Source organism: Crotalus tigris, unplaced genomic scaffold, assembly GCF_016545835.1.
Source record: "Crotalus tigris isolate CLP2741 ecotype Arizona unplaced genomic scaffold, ASM1654583v1 scf7180000019143.106728444:792265, whole genome shotgun sequence".
In the NCBI taxonomy this organism is placed as follows: domain Eukaryota; kingdom Metazoa; phylum Chordata; class Lepidosauria; order Squamata; family Viperidae; genus Crotalus; species Crotalus tigris.
Genome location: NW_024097400.1, coordinates 625,983 through 653,315, shown reverse-complemented (window position 1 = coordinate 653,315; position 27,333 = coordinate 625,983). Strand labels below are relative to the sequence as shown.

General features: G+C 44.1%; 1 protein-coding gene across 4 annotated transcripts; it reads right to left on the bottom strand.

Annotated features, from left to right (window-relative positions):
* On the bottom strand, positions 1 to 27,333 carry POLR3GL (RNA polymerase III subunit GL). 4 transcript variants are annotated; one of them, XM_039359933.1, is made up of 9 exons: positions 27,232 to 27,333; positions 24,296 to 24,433; positions 23,326 to 23,455; positions 22,463 to 22,531; positions 21,252 to 21,308; positions 19,478 to 19,551; positions 16,474 to 16,587; positions 15,475 to 15,570; positions 1 to 1,334 (listed from the first exon to the last, which is right to left on the bottom strand). In XM_039359933.1, the coding sequence occupies exons 2-8, from the start codon at positions 24,422 to 24,424 to the stop codon at positions 15,484 to 15,486; spliced, it is 660 nt and encodes a 219-aa protein (XP_039215867.1). In that variant the 5' UTR covers positions 24,425 to 24,433; positions 27,232 to 27,333; the 3' UTR covers positions 1 to 1,334; positions 15,475 to 15,483. The 4 variants fall into 4 exon arrangements, with proteins under 4 accessions (XP_039215867.1, XP_039215866.1, XP_039215864.1 ...); XM_039359932.1 differs by lacking the exon at positions 1 to 1,334 and adding an exon at positions 10,357 to 11,275; XM_039359930.1 differs by lacking the exon at positions 1 to 1,334 and having other exon boundaries at positions 15,270 to 15,570.

Here is a 27,333-nt window from a genome sequence, read left to right as displayed (position 1 = left end):
CCATCTATCTTAAAGAGGCTACGGTTGAGAGACACTGCTCAAATCTCTCCATTACTCCAAAGCTTTAAATGACTGCTTTAGAGGTACAAAATAAGGAGGTAGGAGAAGTGAGTGACCCAAATCTCCTCTCCTAATCTAAGAGTGTTACAAGTCCCACAACTTCCACTAAAGCATGTCAGCCAGATCCAGCCTCCATTGGAAGACTTCCGGTGAAGCCAACAGACTATTCATGAAGCCACCCTATTTCACCGATGGACAGCAATTCGACCTTGGGCAATTCCTCCTCGTATCTCATCTGAATCTCCTTCCCAGATGTTTCAACCTCCAGGGTGATGTAGAGAACGTCCATTCCTTCCTGGAGATGACATTCTTGAGATCTGCTATCTCAGGAGGAACGCAAGGGGAAGTCCTCTCCTGCATACCAGAAGGAGAACTCCTGGGCAGCTTCAAAGGGATCTTCTGCCATTCTTATCAGGCCTGTAACTGGAGAAGTATGTCCTTACATGGTCGGGCTATTTGGGGCTTTGAAGGGCAACACCAACATTTAACTTATGCTCAGGAATTTGGTCTTCATGGAAACAAGTACAGACCTTCAGGGAGAGAGAGAGAAACCTTGTAGACCCATTTAACAGCCTGGTTGCTCCAACTTCTGGACAACTTTCAAGGTCAATGGCCAAGGGATCACTACCAAACTTCAAGACAGAACACAGACCAGCCAAGAGTCGACTCAATTTCCCCTCATGTAGATCAGGGGTTCTCAACCTTGGCAACTTTAAGACTTTAAGCCAGCTTTGCTGGCTGAGGAATTCTGGGAGTTGAAGTCCACAAGTCTTAAAGTTGCCAAGGTTGAGAACCCCTGATGTAGATGTAGCTCTATTAAGGACTGCACGTTTGAGTTCGGTTGTTCAGCCAGATAGGAATCCATCTGGTGGTGATTCAGTTTATCCCAGATTTTTTTTTAGCTTATCAAGAAGTAGGTTGTGGCCTACTTTGTCAAATGCCTTACGGAAGTCCAAGTATACTATGTCCACAGCATTTCTCTGGTCCACTTTGACAAAGAATGCAATCAGATTTGATTGGCAGGAGCTGTTTTTGACAAACCCATGTTGGCTTCTGGTTATAACTTTGCTTGCATGTTCTCAGATCTATTGCTTGATGACCTTTTCCAGGATCTTCCCAGGTATTGGTCTGTAGTGTCCTAGATTCGCTTAACAACCACAGCAAAAAAGATTGTAAAATTGGGCGCGACTCACTTAAAGGCCGCTTTGTTTGGCAATGGCAGTTCCAGTCCCCATCGTGTTCCTAGGTCAAGAACTATCTGTAAGTGGTTTAAGCTGAATGGAAACAGATTGTGAAAATTTTGAATGCATATTAATGAAAGATTAAAGAGTGAAGACAATACATATTTATTTAAATTTAAATAAATACTCCTCAAAAACAGTCACTGTGAGAGGAACCTTGGTGTCCTAGTGGACCATCATGTAAACATGAGTCTGCCATGTGCGGCAGCAGCCAAAAAAGCTAACACAATCCTTCGTTTAGAGGCATAGAAACAAATAAATGTGAAATATTAGTACCGCTCTATAAAGCCTTAGTAAGGGCACATCTGGAATCCTGCATCCAGTTTTGGTCACCATGTTGAGACTTTGGAAAAAGTGCAAAGAAGAGCAACTGAGATGATTAAAGGCCTGGAGACTAAAACATATGAAGAATGGCTGCAGGATTTGGGAATGGCTAGTCTAGAGAAAAGAAGGGCTAGGGGAGACATGATATAGCAGTGTTCTGGTAATTGGGGGGCTTCCAGAAAGAAATGGGTCAAACTATTCTCCAAAGCACCAGAGGGCAAGACAAGAAGCAACAGATGGAAACTGACCAAAGAGAGAAGCAACCTGGAACTAAGGAGAAACTTCCTGACAGGGAGGACAATTAACCAGTGGAACAGAAGTTGCCTTCAGAAGTTGTGGGTGCTTCATCACGGGAGGCTGTTAAGAAGAAATTGGACAGCCACTTGTCTGAAATGGTATAGGGCAGTGGTTCTCAACCTTTTTAATGCCACGACCCCCAACCGGTCGTAAGTCGAGGACTACTCAACCGGTCGTAAGTCGAGGACTACTCAACTGTGCAGCACCGTTTGCAGAATGGGACTTTTGGCGGGCTCAGCAGGGCAGAGACAGCCTGGACAATTCCTATTGGCTTTTGAAAGCCAATAGAATTAGACTCTATTCAAGAGAATCTATTCTATTGGCTTTCAAAAGCCAACAGAATAAAAGGGAGTAGCACAGCTAAGGAAAAGGGGGAAAAAATGGCGGAGTGCGTTGTTTGGCGACCCCCGTGAAATGGTCGTTCGACCCCAAATGGGGTCCCGACCCACAGGTGGAGAACCGCTGGTATAGGGTCTCCTGCTTGAGCCAGGGGCTGGACTAGAAGACCTCCAAGGTCCCTTCCAGCTCTACTCTGATTCTGATTAAATGTATTGTTAACAAAGTCACAGAGCAGTTACAGAAAGGAGCCTCGCATTGGATTAGCTTAGTTCTGGGGAATGACAAATGCAGGGAAAACAGATTTTTCTGCCTTGTGATGATGGAGCCCATCCAATTCAGAGTCACCAAGTGCAGCTCCGTTCTCTCCACTGACTCAGAATCTGCAGAAAAATATCCACTTCCTCTGCTGAATTTTCTTTAGTTCTCAGTGAGTTCAGTTTTCCCCAGATGCTTATGGGGCAACCATCCAGCCTCAGGCTTGTGCGTCACCCCACAAAGAAATAGCTGCGCTTTAAATAAAAATAACTTATCAGTAGCTCTCTGGCCACAAATATCTGGTGCATTATTTCTCAATCCTGGCAATGTGAAGTTGTGTGGACTTCAATTCCTAGACCAAGCCAAATCCAAAAACACTGGAGAATTCCTGGAAGCCTGGTGCTCAAATCAGCCATCAACAGACACATAGAGATAAGCAACATTTACACACCATTCAAAAGAGACAATCACAAAGCCAAAAAGGAACCCAAAAGACCAAAATACCCATTGACACCCAGATAAGCAGAGATTAGCACCGAGATTAACATCAGACCAACAATCAAGAAGTAAACAATATCCCAATCAAGAAACTATCAACTCAGACAAACAAGCTAATATTAAACAACAGCCCAATCAAGGACACCAATATTGCACAATATTGGAAAAATGAAGAAACACCATCGGAGGAAGAAATAATTAAAAAAATATTAGACTGTGCAGAAATGGATAGACTCACTTTGAGATGGAAAGAAAAAAAAAGAAACAGAATATTTTCAAATTTGAGACTTATTTTACCAATGGTTGGAGAAACGAACTAGGGATTAGAAACTTAATTTGTATTAATCAATGATAAACTCAGACAACACATTTGTTGAATAAGCAGGGTTGAATTGTATTAAAAAAAATCACAGAGCTAATCCCACTCCTTTGTAGCACTGATAATGTTACCTAGATTGGTAATGGTATGTCTTCAAAAAAAAACAACCAACCTCAGAGAGCAGCAAGGTCTCCAATGTGGTCATCTTCTTTTTCTTTCTCCTCCTCCTCCTCCTCCTCCTCCCCCCCCACCCCTTCTCCATTCTGCAAACTTCCAACCCCGAACTACAAATACTGTATTTTCTTCTATCAATATCACTTTCTTTTACAATGTTTCAGTCCTTGAGATTTATTTATTTTTCAAAAACTCATCTTTATTTTGATCCTTTAACTTTCACCGTGCCAGTGGCATCCCCTAATACACCTTTTCACCTTTGTCTTCTTAAAAGAAATTTGCATAGACAATTTTATTTTATTAGATTGATGGATTTACATCCCATCTTTCATTTTTTAGAAATAAGGTGGCGAACACGGATGCCTTTTTTTGTCAAGTTTTTCTTTGCTTTGCACTTGAAATTTCCATTGTAAAGCAAATGAAATATAAAAATAAACAATTAAAATGTTTTGACCTTTGGAACCTATTTTAGAATTGCTCCTCCTTCTGGTTTGTCCTTTATTTTCCAAGAAAATGTGGTCATAACTGTATATAGATGTCCACAACTGAAAATATTCCTCTTTTGTAAGCACGCTGGAGCCTGGATCTTTCCTTTGTTTATTCTGGCTTGATTTTGCCTCTCTGAACTGATTGCTTAATCGTAACTTTGCGGTCTGGCTGCTCCTTAACTGCAAGAACATTGTAATCTAGCTGAGGGAACAAAATATTTGCCTAGCTGTCTCCAGAAGCCAAAGCCTGCTTAGACCAGCTGTTCCTTTCTCTTGTCGCTTCCCTACAACAGACTTTCTCAACCTTAACTACTTTAAGACCTGTGGACTTCAATTCCCCAGCAGTATACTTTGAGATGGGTGGAGAATTCTCCAACCAGGATGGTTTTAGGAAGGGGGTCCCAAAGATGCTTTTAGAGAGTTGCTGAGGTATTTCAAGATTTAAAGCTTGCCCACCTCACCTACACCTGAATTTCACGACTTTTCTTAATCCTCTTTTAGGACAGTTCTCGAAGGAGTGAATTTCATGCTGTAACTAATCTAGAAAGTCTTTCTAAACCAGTGATTCTCAACCTTTTTAATGCCGCAACCCCCAACCGGTCGTAAGTCGAGGACTACTCAACTGGTGCAGCACCGTTTGCAGACTGGGGCTTTTGGCGGGCTTAGCAGGGCAGAGACAGCCTGGACAATTCCTATTGGCTTTTGAAAGCCAATAGAATTAGACTCTATTCAAGAGAGTCTATTCTATTGGCTTTCAAAATCCAATAGAATAAAAGGGAGTAGCACAGCTAAGGAAAAGGGGGGAAAAATGGCGGACTGCGTTGTTTGGCGACCCCCGTGAAATGGTCGTTTGACCCCAAATGGGGTCCCGACCCACAGGTGGAGAACCACTGCCATAGAGTAAAGAGTAAGTTGATAATGATACTTATAACTGATATAAAGAAGATCAGATGCTACAGATAGTCCTTGACTTGCAACAGTTCATTGAGTAATGGTTTGAAGTTACAACAGCACTGGAAAAAGTAATTTATGACTATTTTTCACACTTATGACTGTTCCAGCATCCCCACGGTCGCAAGATTTACCATCCGGGTGTTTAGCAACTGACTTGTACTTATGACAGTCGTAGTGTCCAGGGGTCACGTGATCCCCTTTTGGTGACCTTCTGACAGGTAAAGTCAATGAGGAAGCCAAATTCACGTCGCAAGCATGGGACTAACCTCACAACTGCAGTGATTCACTTAACAACTGTGGCAAGGAAGGTCATAAAATGGGTCAAAATTCACTTAACAAAATTCACTGAACAATTCACTTGTCTGACTGAGCAACAGTTGTGTTCATAAGTTGAGGACTTCCTGTATTTCTTTGCATTTTCTCTTTCTAGGGGTTTTGTTTGTTTGTTTGTTTGTTGCACTTTTAGCTTTCTCCCTGCTTTTCTCTGCTTTTCTTTTTCTCTTGGTGATGGTTTTTCACAGTGCTTTATATATATATATATATATATATATATATATATATATATAAAAGGGTGCCGGAACTCACACACGTCATACAACCCGCCTTGCCTACCCTACAAGGTTCCATCCCAAAAAGGTGCCGGAACTCCGTTCCGGGTGTTCTATGACAAAAAAAGCCCTGTGAAGACCCCTCTATAAATGCCATGACTGAATTGTGACTGCAGGGCGAAAAAACAAACTATCCAACATATAGTATCAGAGTGCCAAAAATAGAGTGTATAATGGAGACTTTGCAGATTTCCTGGCTGTGACAAATGAAGCAAAAAATATATCTGTAATTCGGACATTATATCTGTAATTTATAATATTTATAATAACAACTCCGGTCTGGGCGTTCTATGAGGAAAAAAGCCCTGGGTTTTGTTTTTTTTTTAAAAAAAACTTTAATAAAAATTGCATATATTTTCTTCTTCTTTTGGATTGTGTAGGTTCGACTTCTGAATAAAATAAAACGGAGACAAGGAATAGAAACGACATATGAAAAGTTTAAAAAGGGATTCCGCTTGGGCACAGGGAATCTTCCTCCACCAGTGGATCCCCCTTCCCATCTGCCCAGCAGCGGCTGACAAAAACCTGGGCCAGTTGCTACATGACCAAAGGCAGGACAAGCCTCAACCTGTGATTTATGACACCCACCCTAACCTCCCTCCAGGCCAGGGACCTCTCAGCCCACCCCAGAGCCATAAACATCCTTGCATGCTGACTCAGAATTAAAATTTAAAAAGAATGAAGGGGAAGGGAGGGTTTCAGCAGAGACAAGCAAAATACCTGTTGCCTTTCCCCGTATCTAAAAAAGAATCCCCCCCCCCAAATTTCAGCTCCTGATGAGCATCAGTAAAACTCCCCTGTACTAATTTCTTTGGTTCTGCAGGATTTTTGCAAAAAAAAAAACCAAAAACAAACCAGCTACAATTGGGAGATTGCAATTGGGTCCTTGACTTACAAAGCCATTTGTTTAGTGACTGTTTGGTGTTACGATGGCACTGTCGTTGGGGCATCCCCCATGGTCACGTGATCAAAATTCGGCAGCTCAGCAACTGGCTCGTATTTATGACGGTAGCAGCCTCCTGGGTCCACAAGACCACCATTTGTGACTTTCTGACAAGTAAAGTCACTGGGGAAGCCAGATTCATTTATTTATTTATTTATGAGACTTATATACCGCTTTAAGTGCAAGCACTCTCTAAGCGGTGTACACCAGTAAGCAATGTATATATATATATATTTACATTGCCCCCAACAATCTGGGTCCTCATTTTACCTACCCTGGAAGGATGGAAGGCTGAGTCAACCTTGAGCCGGTGAGATTTGAACCGCTGACCTGCTGAACACAGTCACTAAAGTGGCCTGCAGTATTGCACTCTAACTGCTGCGCCACCTCGGCTCTTTTAACAATCATTTAACAATCGTGTTGCTAACTTAACAAATGCAGTTATTCACTTAACAACTGTGGTAAGGAAGGTCGTAAAATGGGGCAAAACTCACCTAACAATCGTCTCATTTAGCAACAGAAATTTTGAGCTTAATTGTGGTCGTTAAGTCGAGGACCATCTGTACCTGGAGGGGATAAGCCACAACTAGATACAAAAATCTGGAGGACCACTAGACTCTAACTCTCTGCTGCCATCGCATGGTGGACCAGAGATTTGCAATCTATCTCAAAGAAGGTTGGGTGGTTGATCAAGAAAAAAATAGCAGTATTTACTGACTTCACACATTTTCAATTCTGGTTTTCTTGGAGATTATTTGGGAAAGAATCTCACAAAATTCCTGAAACAACAGTTCAGTATCAAGAGCAGCATTTCTCAAACATGGCAATTTGAAGATGGGTGGACTTCAACTCCCAGAATTCCCAGCTAGCATCCATGCACTTCAATTCCCAGAATTCAAGCTTCAATTTTGTTGAGAACTTGTCTTATGGCTAGGTTCACACATGCCAACACATAATGTGTGACCTCTGTCTAGTCCTCTTTCTTATGTGCCCATGTCCACATCCACACAGGTGTTCAGTCACTGCAATAAACCACAATTGTTTTATTTGGTTTTGGCATCACATGAGGTGAGCATTTAGTGGCTTATGGCTTAGTGCACAGGTGAATAAACCAATTGTGGTTCGGTTCAAATAATCATGGCTTAATGGTATGGGTAAAACTATTAATACATGCTAACACAAATGTTGTCTGACTTCACATATAGCCCTAAACAAGTATTTCTCAACCATGGGAACCTGGAAATGGGTGGAACTTCAGCTCCCAGAATTCCCTTACTTGGGAAGCTGAAGTCCACTCGTCCTCAGCCTGCTAAGGTTGAGAAACACTAGCTGGCTGCAGAATTCTGGGAGCTGAAATCCACCCATCTTCAACTCACTAAGGTCGAGGAACAGTGGCTGGCTGTGGATTTCTGGGAGTTGAAGTCCTGGCCTCTTAAATCATGTTACTGAGGAATTCTGGGAGTTGAAGTCCTGGCCTCTTAAATCATGTTACTGAGGAATTCTGGGAGTTGAAGTCTGTCCATCTTCAACTTACTGAGGAACAGTGGCTGGCTGGGAAATTCTGGGAGTTGAAGTCCTGGCCTCTTAAATCATGTTACTGAGGAATTCTGGGAGTTGAAGTCCTGGCCTCTTAAATCATGTTACTGAGGAATTCTGGGAGTTGAAGTCCTGGCCTCTTAAATCATGTTACTGAGGAATTCTGGGAGTTGAAGTCCTGGCCTCTTAAATCATGTTACTGAGGAATTCTGGGAGTTGAAGTCCTGGCCTCTTAAATCATGTTACTGAGGAATTCTGGGAGTTGAAGTCTGTCCATCTTTCAACTTACTGAGGAACAGTGGCTGGCTGGGAAATTCTGGGAGTTGAAGTCCCACCCATCTTCAACTTGCTAAGGTTGAGCAGTGCTGGCTTCAGTCCCAGGAGATAAACAGGAAAAGGCAGGAAGGATTCAGTAGAATCCATTGGGCTGCTGTGTTGCAATCAACCCATTTGCAGAGAGCTTGGATCCCGTCCAGATGGGAAGGCAGCCAGGGTGGTGCCCGAGCGGCCTTATCAGAGGCAGAGAGTCACAGGACTGGGAGAAACAGCCCTCCTGCACGTAGCCTTCGGGTGCACAGGGTCCACATAGAGTCAGGAAGCAGGTGTGGGGCAGGCCCACAACCCTAAAGCTGGGAGCAAAAGCAGAGACCAGGCGCACGCTCCGCCTTCCCATCCAGTTGCACAGGAAAAGCAAGATTTATGGCAAGCAGCCTCGCAAAACCCCCAGCCAGCCATTTTGCTCCATTTAAGCCAGGGGTTCTCAACCTTGGCAACTTTAAGACTTGTGGACTTCAACTCCCAGAATTCCTCAGCCAGCAAAGCTTTGCTGGCTGAGGAATTCTGGGAGTTGAAGTCCACAAGTCTTAAAGTTGCCAAGGTTGAGAACCCCTGATTTAAGCAAAGGCTTTTACAGCCTTGGCAACTTTAACAGGGGTGGGCTTCCACTCCCAGAATCCCCCAGCCAGCAAGCTTTAAGAGGAGTGGATTTCAACTCCCAACCAACAAGATTTAACTTTGTGGGTTAAAAGTTGAGCTTTGCAAAGGATTTTCTCTCTTGCCCTTTCCTTACAGTTTAGTAAAAGAAGCCTTTTAAACAGTGCTTTGGTTTTAACCTGCTGACTGGGGAATTCTGGGAGTTGAGGTCTGCACTCCCTAAGGTTGCAAAGTCTGAAAAAAAAAACTGCATGAGACTATGACCAATTGCAGTGTTCTCTCTTCCGGCTGGAAAACCCTGAAGAGAGTGCTGCTGCCACCTAGTGCCACCTTGAAGTTTTGCAGTCTGGGCAAGGCATCCTCCCTTTGCATGTTGTTTGAAGCAACCATTGTGGTTTGTAGGTGGTTTAGGGAAGGCCTGACTGAAGGGCAGAATTAGATGAGGAAGAATGGCTACCCTAGCTCACATTTTGTACAGAAGCTATTTATTATTAAATTTATCTTGCCACAAGGCGGCTATCTCTGCTTTTCTCCCAACATTGCATTATAAAAAGGGCAAAGATCATTTTAAATCTCTCATTAAAGGTTTTCAGCATTGCCAGCTCTAAATATAGAAGGAAATACAGGGAGTCCTCGCCTTACAACAGTTCACTTAGTGACCGTTCAAAGTTACAACGGCACTGAAAAAAGTGACATGACCGTTTTCACACCTACGACCGTTGCAGCATCCCCCCCCCCCACGGCCACATGACCAAAATTCACATTAACCTGGCTTGTCAGAAGTCTCAAAAAGCAATCACCTGATCCTGGGATCCTGCAACTGTCATAAATATGAGCTTCTGAATTTTGATCATGTGACCTTGGGGATGGTCGTATGTGTAGAAAACGGTTCCACGTCATTTTTCCAGTGCCGTCGTAACTCTGGACGGTGACTAAACAAACTGTTGTAAATCAAGGAATACCTTTATCTAAGAGTCCAGTCCATTTGGAGCCTCTGTGTCTTTGGAAAGCCCATGGAGTTCAAGACACCCAAACTCAAGTCCCATTGAATGAGGAACAAGGAGGTGGGGTGGTTTATGGTTCAAGGTCAGTGGTAACCTTGTCCTTGTCTCAGCCAGGTCCATGAAAACTGGATGCATTTTCAAAAACAGACTGGACAACAGAATAACAGAGTTGGAAGGGACCAGAGGTTATCTAGTCCAACCAACTCAAGCAGGAGACTCTATACCCATCCCGGACAAATGGTTGCCCAGACTTTTATTTAAAACCACCAGTGATGGAGCGCCCACAATTTCTTTCACTGGTTAATTGTCCTCACTGTCAAGAAGTTTCTCCTTAATGCCAGATTGCTTCTCTCTTTAATCTGTTTCCAACCATTGTTTCTCGTCCTACCCTCTGGAGCTTTGGAGAATAATTTGACCCTCTCTTCTTTGTGGTAGCCCCTCAAATATTGGAATACTGCTATCATTTTGCTCCTAGTCCTTCTTGTCATTAAACTAGACAATGGGATAGTAAAAGGCGGCTGTCTTGAGCAGTGGGGTTGGACTAGAAGACCTCTAAGGCAGGGGTCTTCAAACGTGGCCCTTTTTATGACTGGTGGACTTCAACTCCTAGAATTCCTCAGTCAGCCTGCCTGAGGAATTCTGGGAGTTGAAGTCCACCAGTCACGAAAGGGGCCAGGTTTGAAGACCCCTGACCTAGAGGGAGGAGAGAGTAAGCTAATTCTGCTCAGAAAGTTGATGCCAGCCAATGGACACGCTGGCTGAGGAATTGTGGGAGTTGAAGTCCATAAGCCAAGTTTGAAGATCCCTTCGAGCCATAGGATTCTATGTTCTCTGTGACTGTCTACACCAGTGTTTCTCAACCTTGACAATTTTAAGACATGTGGACTTCAACTCCCAGAATTCCACAGCCAGCCTTGCTGGCTGTGGAATTCTGAGAGTTGAAGTCCACATGCCTTAAAATTGTCAAGGTTGAGAAACACTGGTCTACACCACTGTGTATGGGTTGTTTTTTAATTAAAGGCTTGGCACGATGCCTGAGGAGGTTATATAACATGTCAACAGAACTTTAACTGATAAAAACTGGGAGTCAGAAGCAGAATACTTGTGTTCCAAGAAACTCAGATTACTGGTGGGGAAACTATGGGTGAGTCACCCAGCCACAAACTCCCTGCCCTTCAAATCTCCTCCTCTTCCTCATCCTCCTTTAGTAACTATCAGAAAGCTTGGGATGATAACAAGATAACACCTGGACACGAGGCCTTCTTATCCAATTGCAACAGAAAAACACAACTTCAGGAAGACCTGGAAAAGAGAAACACAGAAGCTGCAGAAAGTCCAGCCTGCACTTAAGACTCTCATGGACAAGCCATAAATAGTTAGAACTTGAAATAATGATAAAGACTAGTAGTAGTAACGGGAGAATAATTTACTCGGGAAGAATATTCCAGGTGTCATAAACGTCTCCTTCAAAAGCACATCAAGTCAGATAACGGGTGGCTTTGAAGGGCACATACGTAGTCCCCGGGTTATGACCAAAGTAGTTAGTATCTATGCATGTATATATGTACAGATAATCCTTGATTTACAAGCATTCATTTAGTGACCATTCAAAGTTACAATGGCACTGAAAAAAGAGACGTATGACCATTCCCCACCCTTACGACCGTTGCAGCGTCCCCACGGTCACGTGATCAAAATTCAGACGCTTGGCAACTGACTCATATTTACGACGGTCGCAGCGTCCCAGGGTCACGTGGTCCCCTTCTGCGACCTTCTGACAAACACAGTCAGTGGGGAAGCCGGATTTGCGTAACAGCTGTGTGACCAACTTAACAACTGCAGTGATTCGCTTTACAACTGGGGCAAGGAAGGTCGTAAAATGGGGCAAAACCCGCTTAACAACCGCCCTGCTTAGCAACGGAAATTTTGTGCTCAAGGGCGGCTGTCAGTTGAGGACTATCTATATGTATTTATGTATTTTATGTAATCGATTGATTTCCCGTTCCAAGAGGGACTCTGAGCAATACATGCCTATAAGTCAAGGATTATCTGCACTGCGTCACATGGGCCCAGTTGCAACGGTCGTAAATACAGGCCGGTTGCCAAGCATCCCAAATCTTGATCACATGACCGTGGGAACGCTGCGATGGTTGCAAGTCCCTTTTTGCTTTCAGTGCTGTCATAACTTCGAATGGGCTGCTAAACAAATGGTCGTAAGCTGAGGACTATCTATAATTGGCTAATTTATGTTTCATTGGATTATAACCCAGGAGAAGAGTGTACTTATCATGAAATTAAGTGCCAGCTCCAGACACAATCATTCCTCCAACCTTCCAGGGAGGATTTTGTTTTAAATTATTTTTAAATGCGTTGTCGCAATTGTAAAAGTGCAAGCCTGCTGACGGATGGGTGGCGCTTTAAAAAATAACAGCAAAGGTTCTCTGGAAACTGTGGGCTTTTTTTGTTTGTGTGCGCACCCTTCTCAAGTTCCCGTTTTGGGTGAGATGCCGGCTTTGTGTAATGAGGCTCCAGAAACCAGAAGTCAAGGCTCCCACGGGCCTTCCTCACAGGGCAGGCAGTGGAAAGTGGAGATCAAGGTCGGAAGGTCACTTCCCACGTTCAGCTCCCTTAACCCAAAAAGAAATTCATTTACTGGGCAGGCAATCAGCTACAGGAAAAGAGAGCTTATGACAATGGTGGAGAACCTATGGCACGGGTGCCAGAGGTGGCACTCAGAGCCCCCTCTGTGGGCACGCACACCGTCGCCCCAGTCCTAGGCCTTCAGCTGGGTTTTATAAAACCTTTTCGATTTAGACCTCTGCCGCCGTGTGCAAAAAAAAAAAAAAGGTTCAATCAATCAATTTCAACTTCTCGTGGGAAAAAAAAAGATCTTGCAAAGTTGGAATTGATTGATTGTACTTTTTAGTCCCATCCAGTCTGCCATTACCACCACAGCCACGCCCACCCAATTGGCCACACCCACCCAATGGGCCACGCCCCCCCGGCACTCGACGATGCATAACTAGATTTTGGGTTGCAGTTTTGGCACTCAGTCTCTAAAACAGTGGTTCTCAACCTGTGGGTCGGGACCCCATTTGGGGTTGAACGACCATTTCACGGGAGTCACCAAACAAGGCTGTCCACCATTTTCCCCTTTTCTTTGGCCACGCCCCTGGCACCCGATGATGAATAAGTGGTTGGGGGTCACCACAACATGGGGAACTGTATTATGGGGTCGCGGCATTAGAAAGGTTGAGAACCACTGCTCTAAAAGGTTCACCATCACTGGCTTATGACCATTCATTTAACAACCGTTCAAAGTTACGACGGTGCTGAAAAAAGTGACTTACAGCTGACCCTCACACTTATGACGGTTGTGGCATTCCCACTGTCACGGTTGCGATTTGGGTGCTTGGCAACCGGCTTACACGAAGGGCATTCCCGGCGTCCTGCAGCCGTGCCATTTGCCACCTTCCCTTGCCAGCTTCTGACAAGTAATGGGGAAGCCAGCAGGAACTCGGAAGCCGCAGCCATATGATGCAGGTAGTCCTCGGTTTACGACAATTGGGAACGGAATTTTCATCGCTCGGCAAGACAGTTGTTCAGTGAGCCGTACAATGTTTTTGCCACAGTTGTTAAGGAAGTCACTGCAACTCTTTTTTTTTTTAATTGAAAATTTTTATAAACTTTTTACAATAAAATACCCCCCCTCCCACCCCATAACCCTCCCCCCTCCTTCCCAGAGCTGAATACAGGGTTAAAGAAACAAAAAAAAACCATACAAATTAAATGAACATCAATCCACTATACATACATCCCAAAAATTTAAAGTACTTTAACTCCAATACATAGAAACTACAAATCCAACCATACCCACTTTAAACTATAAATTATTCAAAAGCTAAGTAATACTTCCTAATCCCATATTTATTCTGTACAAAATTTACCCATCTTTTCCACACCGAGATATATCTCTCTTGTGAATGGTCTTTCAGATAAGCCAAAATTTTTGCCCTTTCTGATAAGTAAGAAACTTTAAGAAACCATTCTTCTATAGTAGGCAAGGAATCCTTCTTCCAATATTGCCCAATCAGCAACCTTGCCGCCGTAATAAAATTTAACATTAAGGTAATCTCTTTACCATCACAGTCTACAATAATACCTAACAAAAATAACACGATTGTGAAGTGAATCTGGCTTCCCCATTGATTTTGCTTGCCAGAAGGTCACAAAAAAGGATCACGTGATCTCCCAGGGACAGTACAACCGTCATTAAGTACATTCCAGTTGCCAAGCATCTGAAGTTTGATCATGTGACCGTGGGGATGCTGCAACGGTCGTAAGTGTGAAAAATGGTCATAAGTCACTTTTTTCAGTGCTATCATAACATCAAACAGCCACTAAACAAACGTTTGTAAAACCAGAGCTAAAAAGGATCCTAAAATCAGCTGCAGTCACATGGTGCCTCACTTATCGACCACACTGCTTCAAGAGGAATTCTCTCGTCCCAATTGTCGTCGCATGTCGAGGACTACCTATTTTAGGCCCAAAACTTTGCAAGCCAAATTTCACACCTGCCCAGAAACTCCTGCTCATCATCCCAGGGGAAACCTTGGACTGGAAAAATCGGGAGCGGTCTGGCGCACCCACAGCCCTCCCACTTCAAACCTCCACCTGGGCAGGTAGGCAATTTTGAGCCAGAAGAGATGGCAAACTCTTCCCATCATTTTATTTCCGGATTAAAGGTGGCACCCAGAGGCCCTTCGCAAGAACATCCAACATCTGACTTTAATTCAAAGGAGATTGACAGGAGCATCACCCCTGCCCCCCCCCCCCTAATTCACAGGGCCTGGCTTCAGCCCAAAGGCCAAAAGGGGAAGCAGGAGAAAAATTAAACAGGTTTTAATTGTAACCCAACGTTTTTACGGAGAGAGATGCCACACATCCCTCCCCAAAACCGGCCTCTTATTTGGCAGCTGATGAGCTTCAGGATCAGGAAAAACCCAAATGTCTGCTTTTTCCAGCAGCAGTTAAAATCCGAAGACTCACCCCAAACTCTGTCCCCCAAAATCAGCTTCCTCTTTCCATGAGCTGGGGCTAAGCCAGCATTTCTCAACCTCGGCGACTTGAAGAGGTGAATTCTGGGCGTTGAAGTCCACCCATCTTAAGGCAAGCTAGCTGGGGAATTCTGGGATTTGAAGAATAGACTCTCTTGAATAGAGTCTAATTCTATTGGCTTTCAAAAGCCAATAGGAATTGTCCAGGCTGTCTCTGCCCTGCTGAGCCCGCCAAAAGTCCCAGTCTGCAAACGGTGCTGTACCAGTTGAGTAGTCCTCCACTTACGACCGGTCGAGTAGTCCTCGACTTACGACCGGTTGGGGGTCGCGGCATTAAAAAGGTTGAGAACCACTGCCCTAGAGGCTGGAGGGGGACATCTGGACACTCTTTCCGAGAGCCCTCAAAGATGACCATGCCAGTCACCTCACCAGGTGACAGCCTACCCGACGGCTTCAGTAGACGGCTTCGTCCATATTGTCATCACTGTCGCCGCCAAAGTCTTCTCCGTTGTCAAAATAGGACATGATGTAGTCCGTCTCCTGCAGCAGCATTAAAAAAAAAAAAGGAAAGGAAAATGGCTGAAATTCAACAACTTCAGAGCCTGCTAAAACCTTCCCTGTTTTTTAGGTGGATTGGAGATTCATATTTTATATCAACTTTTGTCAGAAGCTGGGATGCAGGTCACAAAATATTGGGGACATAAAAAAGTATTATTTAGCTTTTGAATAATTTATGTTTAAGGTAACGATTAGAACTATTGTTTTGTTTTGTTTTTATATATTGGAGTTAAAGTATTTAAAATTTTGTTTTTTGAATGTATTTATAATTGTTTGATGTTTATTTAAGTTGTAAGGGTTTTTTTTAGTTTTTATTAACTCTGTATTCAGCTCTGGGAAGGAGGGGGGGGTATAGGGGGAGAAGGGGGGGTGGGAGAGGGGGATTATTTTATTGTAAAACTGTAAAAATTTTCAATACAAAAAAATATATATATTGGGGACATGGTGCAGAATCTGATGCCAAACAGAAAACTATCACTTCGGCAAGGTGGACAGCACTGAAGTTTAAAAATAAAAAAAGGAAGTAAAGTAAAAAGTAAAGTAAAAATAGAATAAAAAATAGAATAAAATAATAAATAATAAAATAAGAATAACAAAATAAAATAATACCATAAAATAAATAATAAAATAACAAAATAAAATAATATCATAAAATAAATAATAAAATAAAAACAAAATAAAATAAAATAAATATTATTCCTCTAATTCAGCGTTCCCCAATCTCCGCCATTTTAAGAGGGGTGGACTTTCAACTCCATGCTGGCTGGGGAATTCTGGGAGATGAAGCCCACCCATCTTAAAATGACAGGGATTGGGGAACTCTGCTCCCACTAAAGCTCAGAAGCAGCCATTTTGGGCCTTCATCTCTGCTACACTTTCTCTTACCTCTTCAAACTCTTCTTCATCATACCCCTCCTCCTCTTCCTCCTTGCCTTCTTCACCCTCTTCCTTCTCCTCTTCCTCTTCCGATGTCACCTCTTCCTCTTTCTTTTCCAGAGTCTAGGAAACAATTAAAGAATGGGTTTTTTTTTAAGACCGTGCCACTTCCTGACTGTTATTCCCACTGAATTTCTGCCTCGTCCTGCCAAAACACTTCCTGCTCTCCTTTCCTATCCTGGCACAGAATTAGGGGACTGTCCAGACAAGTCACCAAGTTCAGCACCAAAAATTGTGGCAGTGCCAACTTTCACTGCTGAGCTCTTGACAACATTTTGGGGAAGGAAAGATTAACGTTGCCAACTGCTTTTACCAGCCCTGTCCTTATGCCTTTCATGGGCTCCAGATCAGTATTTCTCAAGGCTGGCCACTTTATAATGTCTAGACTTCAACTCCCAGAATTCATCAACCAGTGAGGAATGTGGGGAATTGAAGTCCAGAGGTTGAGCATGTGCTACAAAGGTGAGTTCACACAACACCTTCAACCTGGATGCTCACTTAGTCCACTTGTTGAGTTCCCAAAGAAACGCCAACAAACCCAGGGTTACACAGGTGCGCAATAAAGAAAGTCCTCAACTTACAACTATTCCTTTAGCTACCTCTTGAAGTTAAACAGCAGCACTGAAAAAAGTGACTTATAACTGGTCCTCGCACTTATGACCACTGCAGCATCCCATGGTCACAAAACATTCGGGCATCTATTTAAGAGGGTTGCAGCAACCTGGGGTCACATGATCGCCACCTGCATCTTCACAAGCAGAGTCAATGGAGACTCTTTCAGCCTTCCCCTGTGGCTCCCAGCCTCCTCTGCCATTTGCAGAGAGAGACAGAGACAGAGAGAGGCAATTGTGATTCTCTCTCTCTCTCTCTCTCTCTCTCTGTGTGTGTGTGTGTGTGTGTGTGTGTAAAAGAGAGTGCACTCACAGTGTTCTCTGAGGAGCTGAAAAGCTTATTGGGCAGAGCTCCTCCCTTTGCTGCGTCTCTGCATGAAGCAGGAAGCAGGAGAGAGCTAGCTAGCCCAGCTATGCTAACTCAGGAATTCTGGGAGTTGAAGTCCATGAGTCATAAAAGAGCCGAAGTTGCCTACCCCTGAGCTTGTTGGAGAACAGCTTGAAGCCAGCTTGCCAGGTGAGCAGCAGATAGGAGAGAGAGAAAAAGAGAGAGAGAGAGGGAGAGAGAGAGGAAAGAGAAAGAGAGTGGGGGAAGAGGACTGGCAGACCAAGGGCAGAGAGAGGGGGGGGGGGAGAGAGAAAGAGACAGAGAGAGAGAGAGACCCTTTTGACATCTAAAATGAAGATAACACTGCATATATGCTTTTTTACCTGTGTGTGTATGTGTGTGTATGTATATATATATATATATATGTACACACACACACACATATATATATACACACACACACACACATACACACACACACAAACACACACACACACACACACACACACACACACCTATAATAAAGGTAAAAAAGGATATATGTAGTGTTATCTTCATTTTAGATATCAAAAGGGTTTTGCGGCACCCGGTGTTTTGTTTTCGGTGGGAAACGGGTCCAAGTGGCTCTTTGAGTGTTTTGGGTTGCCAACCCCTGACCTAAAGGAAGGGACTAACCAACAGATTCAGACAACTGAAGAATTAGAAAACAGAGCGATAATATCGGAAATGGAAAAGACATCTTACCAATCAAGAATTCAGAACACATTGAAGGAAAAGGAAGAAGAACTGACTGAATGGAAGATAGAACTGTTAGGTGAACTGTGGGGAGCTGGAAAAGGAGGGAGGCTGTTTAATGAATATCAGTGGGTTCGCTCTTCCAAAAATACTTTAATCAAATGGTCTTTCTTAGTCCAAACAATATATATAAAAACAGAGGAAAAATTACTTGATGATTCAAATGCATTGACTTGGAAGGTTAGTTGGCAAAGGAAGAAAGCTAGAATAAGACTGAAGAAAATAGAGGTTTTGATTCACTAGATGGGATATTATATTATTAACTAGATGTTTGAATATGGTGGAGAATAGATAATTGCTAGAAATAGAAGTATTATCATAATTAGAAAGATAAGATTTGTAATTAGAATATTAGGTTTTGTTATGAGAAGGGAAACAGGAAAATACTAAGCAGTTTGAATAAGGGAAGCTTTTGGTTACCCAAGTATAACTTACTTTGAAATTATAAACAATAGACATTTTGAACACTGACGGGAAATTAAAAAAAAAAAAAGCAAAAACAGGATACTGATTGAACATATGGATATTAAGTGCAAATGCAATTAACATATGTTTTGGTTAGAAAAGATATCTTAAACTGACATTATTGATATTATGAGAAAAATGTAACAAAGATGTTGATATTCAGTTGTATATTTATTAATAACAATAAGAATTGTATTTGCCTAGTATGGGAAATCAGGTACAACTGGAACAGGGGTTCTCAACCTTGGCAACTTTAAGACTTGTGGACTTCAACTCCCAGAATTCCTCAGCCAGCAAAGCTGGCTGAAGAATTCTGGGAGTTGAAATCCACAAGTCTTAAAGTTGCCAAGGTTGAGAACCCCTGAACTGGAAGAAGACAGGAAACATTTGATGGTGTAACATTGGATATAAACCGAAGAAGTGGAATATATTCCACTGAATTACTAATAGACCCAGACAACACGTTGTCTATTAAGTATTTGACTGTAAAACTAGAAAATTAATAAAATATTTATAAAAAATAAATAGGAGTCAGTTGCAAGGGGTCTGAATTTTTACCAGGTGACTCTGGGGATGCTGCAACGGTTGTGTGAAAAACGATCCAAAGTCACGTTGTAACTTTGAATGGTCACTAAACAAACTGTTGTGTGTCGAGGACCACTTGTGTAAGGAGAATTTGGAAATAAAGTGGGGGGGGAGACCCACCCAGTCCCAGCCTGGTCTTTTGAAAGCACTGCCAGGACGTCTGGCTTACCTCCAGCTTTTTAATGGCTTCTTCCTTTTCTGCAGGCGCCTTCGGTTTGTGCTTGGGAGCTGGCACTGCCCGCCCTGCGCCAGGAAGAAAACAGAAAAACTCATCATCCCGGCCAAAGATCCCTCCAGGGCCCATTTTTGGCCAGGCTACAGTCAAGGAGCTGCCTCATAGGAAAGCAAAATTCTTTGATGGCATTGGTCAGTTGCAAGCACCCTGCAGGCCTGAAAGAAGGCACAAAATACAGAACAACAGAGTTGGAAGGGACCTTGGAGATCTTCTAGTCTGACCCCCTGCTCAGGCATTTCAGATAAATGGTTGTCCAGTCTCTTCTTTTCAAAGCCTCCAGTGATGGAGCATTCACTGCTTCTGGAGGCAGGTAGTTCCACTGGTTAATTGTTCTCACCATCAGGAAATTTTTCCTTAGTTCCAGCTTGCTTTTTCCCTTGATTAGTTTCCAACCGTGGCATCTTGTCCTGCCTTCGGGTGCTTTGGACAATAAGTCAACCCCCCCTTCTTTGTGGCAGCCCCTCAAATATTGGAAGAAGGCTATCATGTCACCCCTAATCCTTCTTTTCACTAGACGTACCCAATTCCAGCAACTGTTCTTCATACGTTTTAGCCTCCAGCCCCCTAATTATCTTTGTTGCTCTTCTCTGCACTCTTTATAAAAGAGTCTCAACATCTTTTTTTACATCACGCTGACCAAAACTGGACGCAGAATTCCACACCTGGCCTCACCAAGGCTTTAAAAAGGAGTACTACTACCTCACATGATCTTGATTCAATCCCTCTGCTAATGCAAGTTAGGACTGCATTGGCCTTTTTGGCAACTGCACCACACTAGGACTCCCCGATCCCTCTCAATGTCCTTGAACATCACCTTGCAGCCCACCATATGTACAGGACTACATCTCCCATTGTCCTAACACACCGACAGAGGTGATGGGTGTTTTGGTCTGATGCTCCTGGAAAGATGCACATTTGATGGGCTGATGCTCTATCCAGCTTTCGGATTTGATCACACAACCTACTAAGATCTTCCCAATGCACCAAATGGCAACACGGAGGAAGTTTGTACAAAGAGTGAAAAGTAAGGATACTCCTGCCTCTCAAATCTGAAGCAAATTCATTCTCCTGAATGTAGGATGACCCTCTCCTTCATAAGTGACGATTTGGGGTTCACCAACACCCCAAAACCCAGCATCGACATTCAGTGTCCCAATGACCAAAGATCAGCAACAACCATTGGTGGCCCACCACTTACAAATATTCAACAACCGTTCGAAGATATGATTGCAATAAAAAAGCAACTTACAACCGTCAATGTCCTACAGTCACCTGATCAAAACTGGTGTGTTTGCAACTGCCATGTATTTTTACAACAGTTGCAGAATCATGTCATTCTGTCTGCAAGCTTCCCAGTGGTTTCCAACAAGTAAGTCGACGTGGGAAGCTGGATTCACTTAACGACTGTGTGATTCACTTAACAAAAGGTCATAAAATCAGATGCAATTCACTTAATGAGAGCATCGCTTAGCCACAGAAGTTCCAGTTGCAACTGTGGCCATAGGTTGAGGGCTATCTGAACTGTTTATTCAAAAAGCATGGAAATAGGATGTTTCCATCGTCAGGTCCACCCACCTCCCCACCCAAAACAGCCTGAAATCAAAGGGGCAAAGTCGTAAAGTTTCTTCCAGCAAGAGGTGGGGGCAACCTTCTGGCTGCAGGGGTTTGGGAGAATTGTATTTCCTCCACAGAGAATGAAATCACTTACTTTGTTTTCGAGTCTTCTGCACCCGAATTTTTAGTTCTGGAGGTAGCTGTTTCCAATCTGCAGAGATTTAATCAAAGCATTTAAAATTTAGCCACTTGGGCTCCAACATGCTTCAGTGGGATTTTTAAAAAGTAAATAATTAGAGACTCTGTGTCTCTTGGGCATAATTTACAGCAGGGGTGTCCAACCTTGGCAACTTGTGGACTTCAACTCCCAGAATCCCCAGTCAGTCATAGAATTGAACTGAATTCTGGGAGTTGAAGTCCACAAGTTGCCAAAGGTTGGACACACATGATTTTGAGACAAGGTGATTCTTAATCTTTCTCCAAGATGAAGGACAAAGAAAACACTTTTAGCTCCTGTACCTTTGGTCACTATGAACTAATGTAGTACAGGTAGCCCTTGACTTACAACCCTTCATTTAGTGACCACTGGAACGGCACCGAAAAAGCGACTTTTGATCGTTTTTCACACTTATGACCATTGCAGCATTCCCAAGGTCGCATGATCAAAATTTAGATGCTTGGCAACTGATTCATATTTATGATGGTCGCAGTGTCCTGGGGTCACGTGATCTCCTTTTGTGATCTTCTGACAAGCAATGTCAATGGGGAAGCAGATTCACTAAACCAGAGGTCACCAACCTTTTCGTGCTGGCAGCCCGGAGGGAAAGAGAGCAGCTTGGAAATTTGCACGCACGTATGCGCATGAACAGAGCTGCATGTGAACGGGGCTGCATGTGAATGAGGCTGCGTGCACCTACATGGGGCTAGTGGCTGCATTTGCGCAGCTGCGCAAGCACTAGCCACCGCTGCTGCTGGTCCCATGTGCGTGCGCAAATGGGCTCCGCAACCAGTGTGCGTTAGAGGCCCCGTTTGTGCATGTGCACAACTGCTAGTCACTGCTGCTGCTAGCCGTGTGTGCATGCGCAAACGGGTCCACAGGCACTAGCGTAAGCGGGGTTAAGTAGGCCAGTAGGCCACGGCCCGGTAGCAGGCTGCAGACCATAAGTTGGGGAGCCCTGCACTAAACAGCCATGTTACTAACTCAACAACTGCAGTGATTCACTTAACAATTGAGGCAAGAAAGATTTGTAAAATGCGGCAAAACTCACTTAACTGTCTTGTGTAGCAATGGAAATTTTGGGCTGAATTGTGGTCGTAAATTGAGGACTACCTGTACAAGAAATCAAAATATTTCTCCGGCCTTACCTGGGTTCCACTCCATGGTGTTGTCTGTTGGGCCTGTTGTCTGATATTTGTCGGAATAGCGCTCGATATCTGGAGAAATTAAAAATTCAAAGCGTTAGTGATGCCCTCTTTAAAAAAAATGGAGGGTGAGAAGAGGGAGGAGGTGAGCAAGATGAGATGGCAGCTGGGGTTAAACGGGTCAGTAGTTGGAAATCCTTACGCAGCCACAAAAGGCCCAAGTCTGGCTCCTTCCCCATGAGTTCCACTGACCCTTCTCTAGTGCCAATTTAGCTTGACTGTTAGTAAATCCTTGTGTACAGGTTCTGCAGAGTCTTTGAATTATGGGGAAACTAGCAGATGGACAATACCTCTAGGACAGTGTTTCTCAACCTTGACAATTTTAAGGCACGTGGACTTCAACTCCCAGAATTCCACAGCCAGCATCACTGGCTGTGGAATTCTGGGAGTTGAAGTCCACATGCCTTAAAATTGTCAAGGTTGAGAAACACTGCTCTAGGAGGTAGAAAAGAAAAAGGGGGAAAAAAAGAAGAGAAATATCCTATGCAAGACTCAGTGGTATAGGATTTCCTGCCTGAGCAGAGGGTTGGACTAGAAGACCTCCAACGTCCCTTCCATCTCTTATTCTATTCTATTCTATTCTATTCTATTCTATTCTATTCTATTCTATTCTATTCTATTCTATTAATATTCTATTATTCTATTCTATTCTATTACTATTACTATTCTATTATTCTATTCTATTCTATTCTATTTCTATTCTATTCTATTCTACTCTTTCCAGTATTCTATGACATCACAGAAGCTCAGCCAATCACAAGGCAGACAATATTTCAGACTTCACGGTTTTCTCAGCCACTCGATACCTTTTTTGGGGGCCAAAGGCTTGATGAAATATGGCAAGTTCTTCATGGCCCCCCTCAGCTCCTGCTTCAGGGCCAGCATGTATTCAACCTCCTCGCCAGACTGCAGCAAAAGTGGTTTGTATTCCAGTGGCTACAGAAACAAGCCAGGTTTAAGACAAAACATGTGAATGCTTTGGCTCCTTTCCCAAAACACGCTTCATTGGGCTATTAAATTAATCCATTTGCTGGATAGGTTTAAGACCCCGAACCAGCAACAGCCCATCTGGTGGGTTCCTGCAACATGGTAAGCCACAATCAACAAACCATGGATGCTTAATTGTTAGCCTGTAAGAGGCACACTGAGTCTGGGCCATGTAGCTATGTCTTAAGGACCTGACAAAAGTCCACATAGGATCAAAAAACACTCATCGGAAAAGAGAAATTTAAATGGACTTAACAATTGCCACAGATACTGAAATATATTCAAAAATCTCCCAAAGTCTTCCTATGAAGACAAAAATGGATGGAATTATCTTTATGCTGAACTGACGTAAAGATTGTTCAGTGGTATTTTCTTATAATATAGATTGTCCTCGAGTTATGGCTGTTTCTTCAGTGACCGTTTAATGCAGCGGTTCTCCACCTGTGGGTCGGGACCCCATTTGGGGTCGAACGACCATTTCACGGGGGTCGCCAAACAAGGCTGTCCGCCATTTCCCCCCCTCCCTTTTCTTTGGCCACGGCCCTGGCACCCGGTGATGTATAAGTGGTTGGGGGTCACCACAGCATGGGGAACTGTATTATGGGGTCGCGGCATTGGAAAGGTTGAGAACCACTGGTTTAATGTTACGACCGGTGCTGAAGAAAGCGACTTATGATGCTCCCCGAAGTTTGATAAAGACTTTCTGAAAAACAGTGTTAACAATGAAAGGAAAAAAAACTGGGGAGCAGTGATCACCCACGGAAGTCCAAAGGAGACTGAGCAACTCACAGGGAAGAGAGGGGATGGCTTCAGAGTGGGAGGGGGCAACGCCTCCCCCTTTCCAATGCCCACTGCCTCGACATTGAAGGTCATGTGGCCGCCCCCCCGGCCCCTTCCTCTTCCGCCTCTCCCAGCCATGAGGTGAACCTGGGGAAAAAAAAATACATTAAAAAGATTAAAGAAAGGTCGAAGACAAGGAGTCCCAAAGTTAACAAAAGGGGCTGAAATCAGGAATTTGAGCGACAGTCCTTGACTTGAGTGACCATTTCAAATTACAACGGCACTGAAAAAAGTGATTTATGACCAGTTTTCAGACTTACGACCTTTGCAACATCCCCGTGGTCACGCAATCAAAATTCAGACGCTTGGCAACCGACTCATATTTACGACGGTCACCGTGTCCCGGGATCATGTGATCCTCTTTTGCAACCTTCTGGCAAGCAAAGTCAAAGGGGAAGCCAGATTCGCGTAACAATTGTGTTTTATTTAAGTGATTTACTTAAGGACTGTGGCAAGAAATTGTCATAAAATGGGGCAAAACTCACTGAACAACTGTCTCGCTTAGCAGCAGAAATCTTGAGCTCAGTTGTGATGGCACGTCCAGCACTACCTGTGTTCAATTATTGCATTATTATTATTTGTATAGGACCCCACTGGTGTTATATGAACCAGACTGTCGCATTCAGAGGTTACTATATTTAGTTGTTTGTTGATGTGGGTTTACATAGGTCATGAGCCGAGGTGGCGCAGCAGTTAGAGTGCAGTACTGCAGGCCACTTTAGCTGACTGTGTTCAGCAGGTCAGCGGTTCAAATCTCACCAGCTCAAGGTTGACTCAGCCTTCCATCCTTCTGGGGTAGGTAAAATGAGGACCCAGATTGTTGGGGGCAATGTAAATATATATCTACATTGCTTACTGGTGTACACCGCTTAGAGAGTGCTTGCACTTAAAGCGGTATATAAGTCTCATAAATAAATAAATAAATAAATAAATAAATAAATGAGAACACAGCCGGGGGAGGGGTGTATTGCCCCCATCGCTGCTGCTCATGGCTCCCCCTCTTAGGGTCTTAGAAACAAGGTCTAAGCCAGCATTACTCAACCGTTGCAGATTGGCAGACTGGCGGCTGGGGAAAGGGGATGGTTCTGTGTGAGCAGCAGGTGTGCGCACGCATGCATGTAGCTCCATTTGTACAAGAGGCAGGCATGACCACCTGCTGATCAGACAAATGGAGCGTCACATGTGTGCACGCTCGCCCACCACTTGCACGGCCCGGTTCCAAACAGGCCACGGCCCAATAGTGGACCGTGAACCAGGGCTGGGGGACCCCTCATCTAAGCGACTGCACCTATAAATACAGTTGTTCAATGCAAACTTTCTGACTCTCCCAACAAATATAAGGAACGGTTGCTAGAATTGGGTATGTCTAGTTTAACAAAGAGAAGGACAAGGGGGGACATGATAGCAGTCTTCCAATATCTCAGGGGCTGCCATAAAGAAGAGGGAGTCAAGCTATTCTCCAAAGCGCCCGAAGGCAGGACAAGAAGCAACGGGTGGAAACTCATCCAGGAGAGAAGCAACCTAGAACTAAGGAGAAACTTCCTGACAGTGAGAGCAATTAACCAGTGGAACAGCCTGCCTCCAGAAGCGGTGAATGCTCCAACACTGGAAGTTTTTAAGAAGAGACTGGACAGCCATTTGTCCGAAATGGTGTAGGGTTTCCTGCCTGAGCAGGGGGTTGGACTAGATGACCTCCAAGGTCCCTTCCAACTTTACTACTACTACTACTACTACTACTACTACTACTACTACTACTACTACTACTATTATTATTATTATTATTATATGGGAAGGCAACCTCGCAGAGGTCCCCAACCTTTTGGGCACCAGGGACCGTGGAGAGAAGTTTTTCCGCAGACCGGAGGGTGCGTGGTTTTGTGTGCTGCCTGAATCCCACAAATGGGGCTTTGCTTGTTTGTGCGGCCCGGTACCAGTCCATGGACTGGGGGTTGGGGACCCCTTCTATATCGGATTGAAAATATGCAACCCACCACCAGAGGGCAGCAAAACTTCAGCAGTATCTGCAAGGGGGGGTCACACAGGTAGTCCTTTACTTAAGACAGTGGTTCTCAACCTTTTTAATGCCGTGACCCCCAACCGGTCATACGTTGAGGACTACTCAACCAGTTGTAAGTCGAGGACTACTCAACCGGTGCAGCACCGTTTGCAGAATGGGACTTTTGGCGGGCTCAGCAGGGCAGAGACAGCCTGGACAGTTCCTATTGGCTTTGGAAAGCCAATAGAAGGGTCTCAACACCTTTTAAATAATGCGATGACCAAAACTGGATGCAGTTATTTCCAGGCAGGGTCTTAACCAATTAAGTAAATAAATTAAACTGATATTTACAATTCACGTGATCTTGAATCAAAAAGGGCCCCTCCACCCCGGAGCCATCGGGACAGGTCTCTGCTTCCGTGGAACCTCCCGGCCTGATGACAAACCTCTGGAGGGCCTGCTAGAAAACCAAATCCGCAACTTGTCTGAAATGGTCCAGGGCAGGGGTAGGCCACCTTGGCTCTTTTATGACTGGTGGACTTCAACTCCCAGAATTCCTGAGCCAGCATGGCTGGCTCAGGAATTCTGGGAGTTGAAGTCCACGAGTCATAAAAGAGCCAAGGTTGCCTATCACTGGTCCAGGGTCTCCTGCTTGAGCAGGGGGTTGGACTAGAAGACCTCCAAGGTCCCTTCCAGCTCTATTCTGATTGGTTGGTTGATTGAATTCTGTATGCCTGAAGACCTCACTTTCTACTTGCAGGGAGTCTTACTTCTAGGGTGGCTGTCCCTGGTGTTATCAAAGCGAACCGCCCCCCTCCGACGCCTGAAAAGGCCAACCAACCCCCGGGAGCCAAGCCAGGCAACCACCCCCGCCCCGCCCCCTTATTACCAGGTCCGACCCAGCAGAGAACTTCCGAGCACGGATCTCCCTTCGGTCCGCAGGCGCCGCGAAAGGAACCCGCGCCGCAGAAGCCGGATACTCTACGTTCGA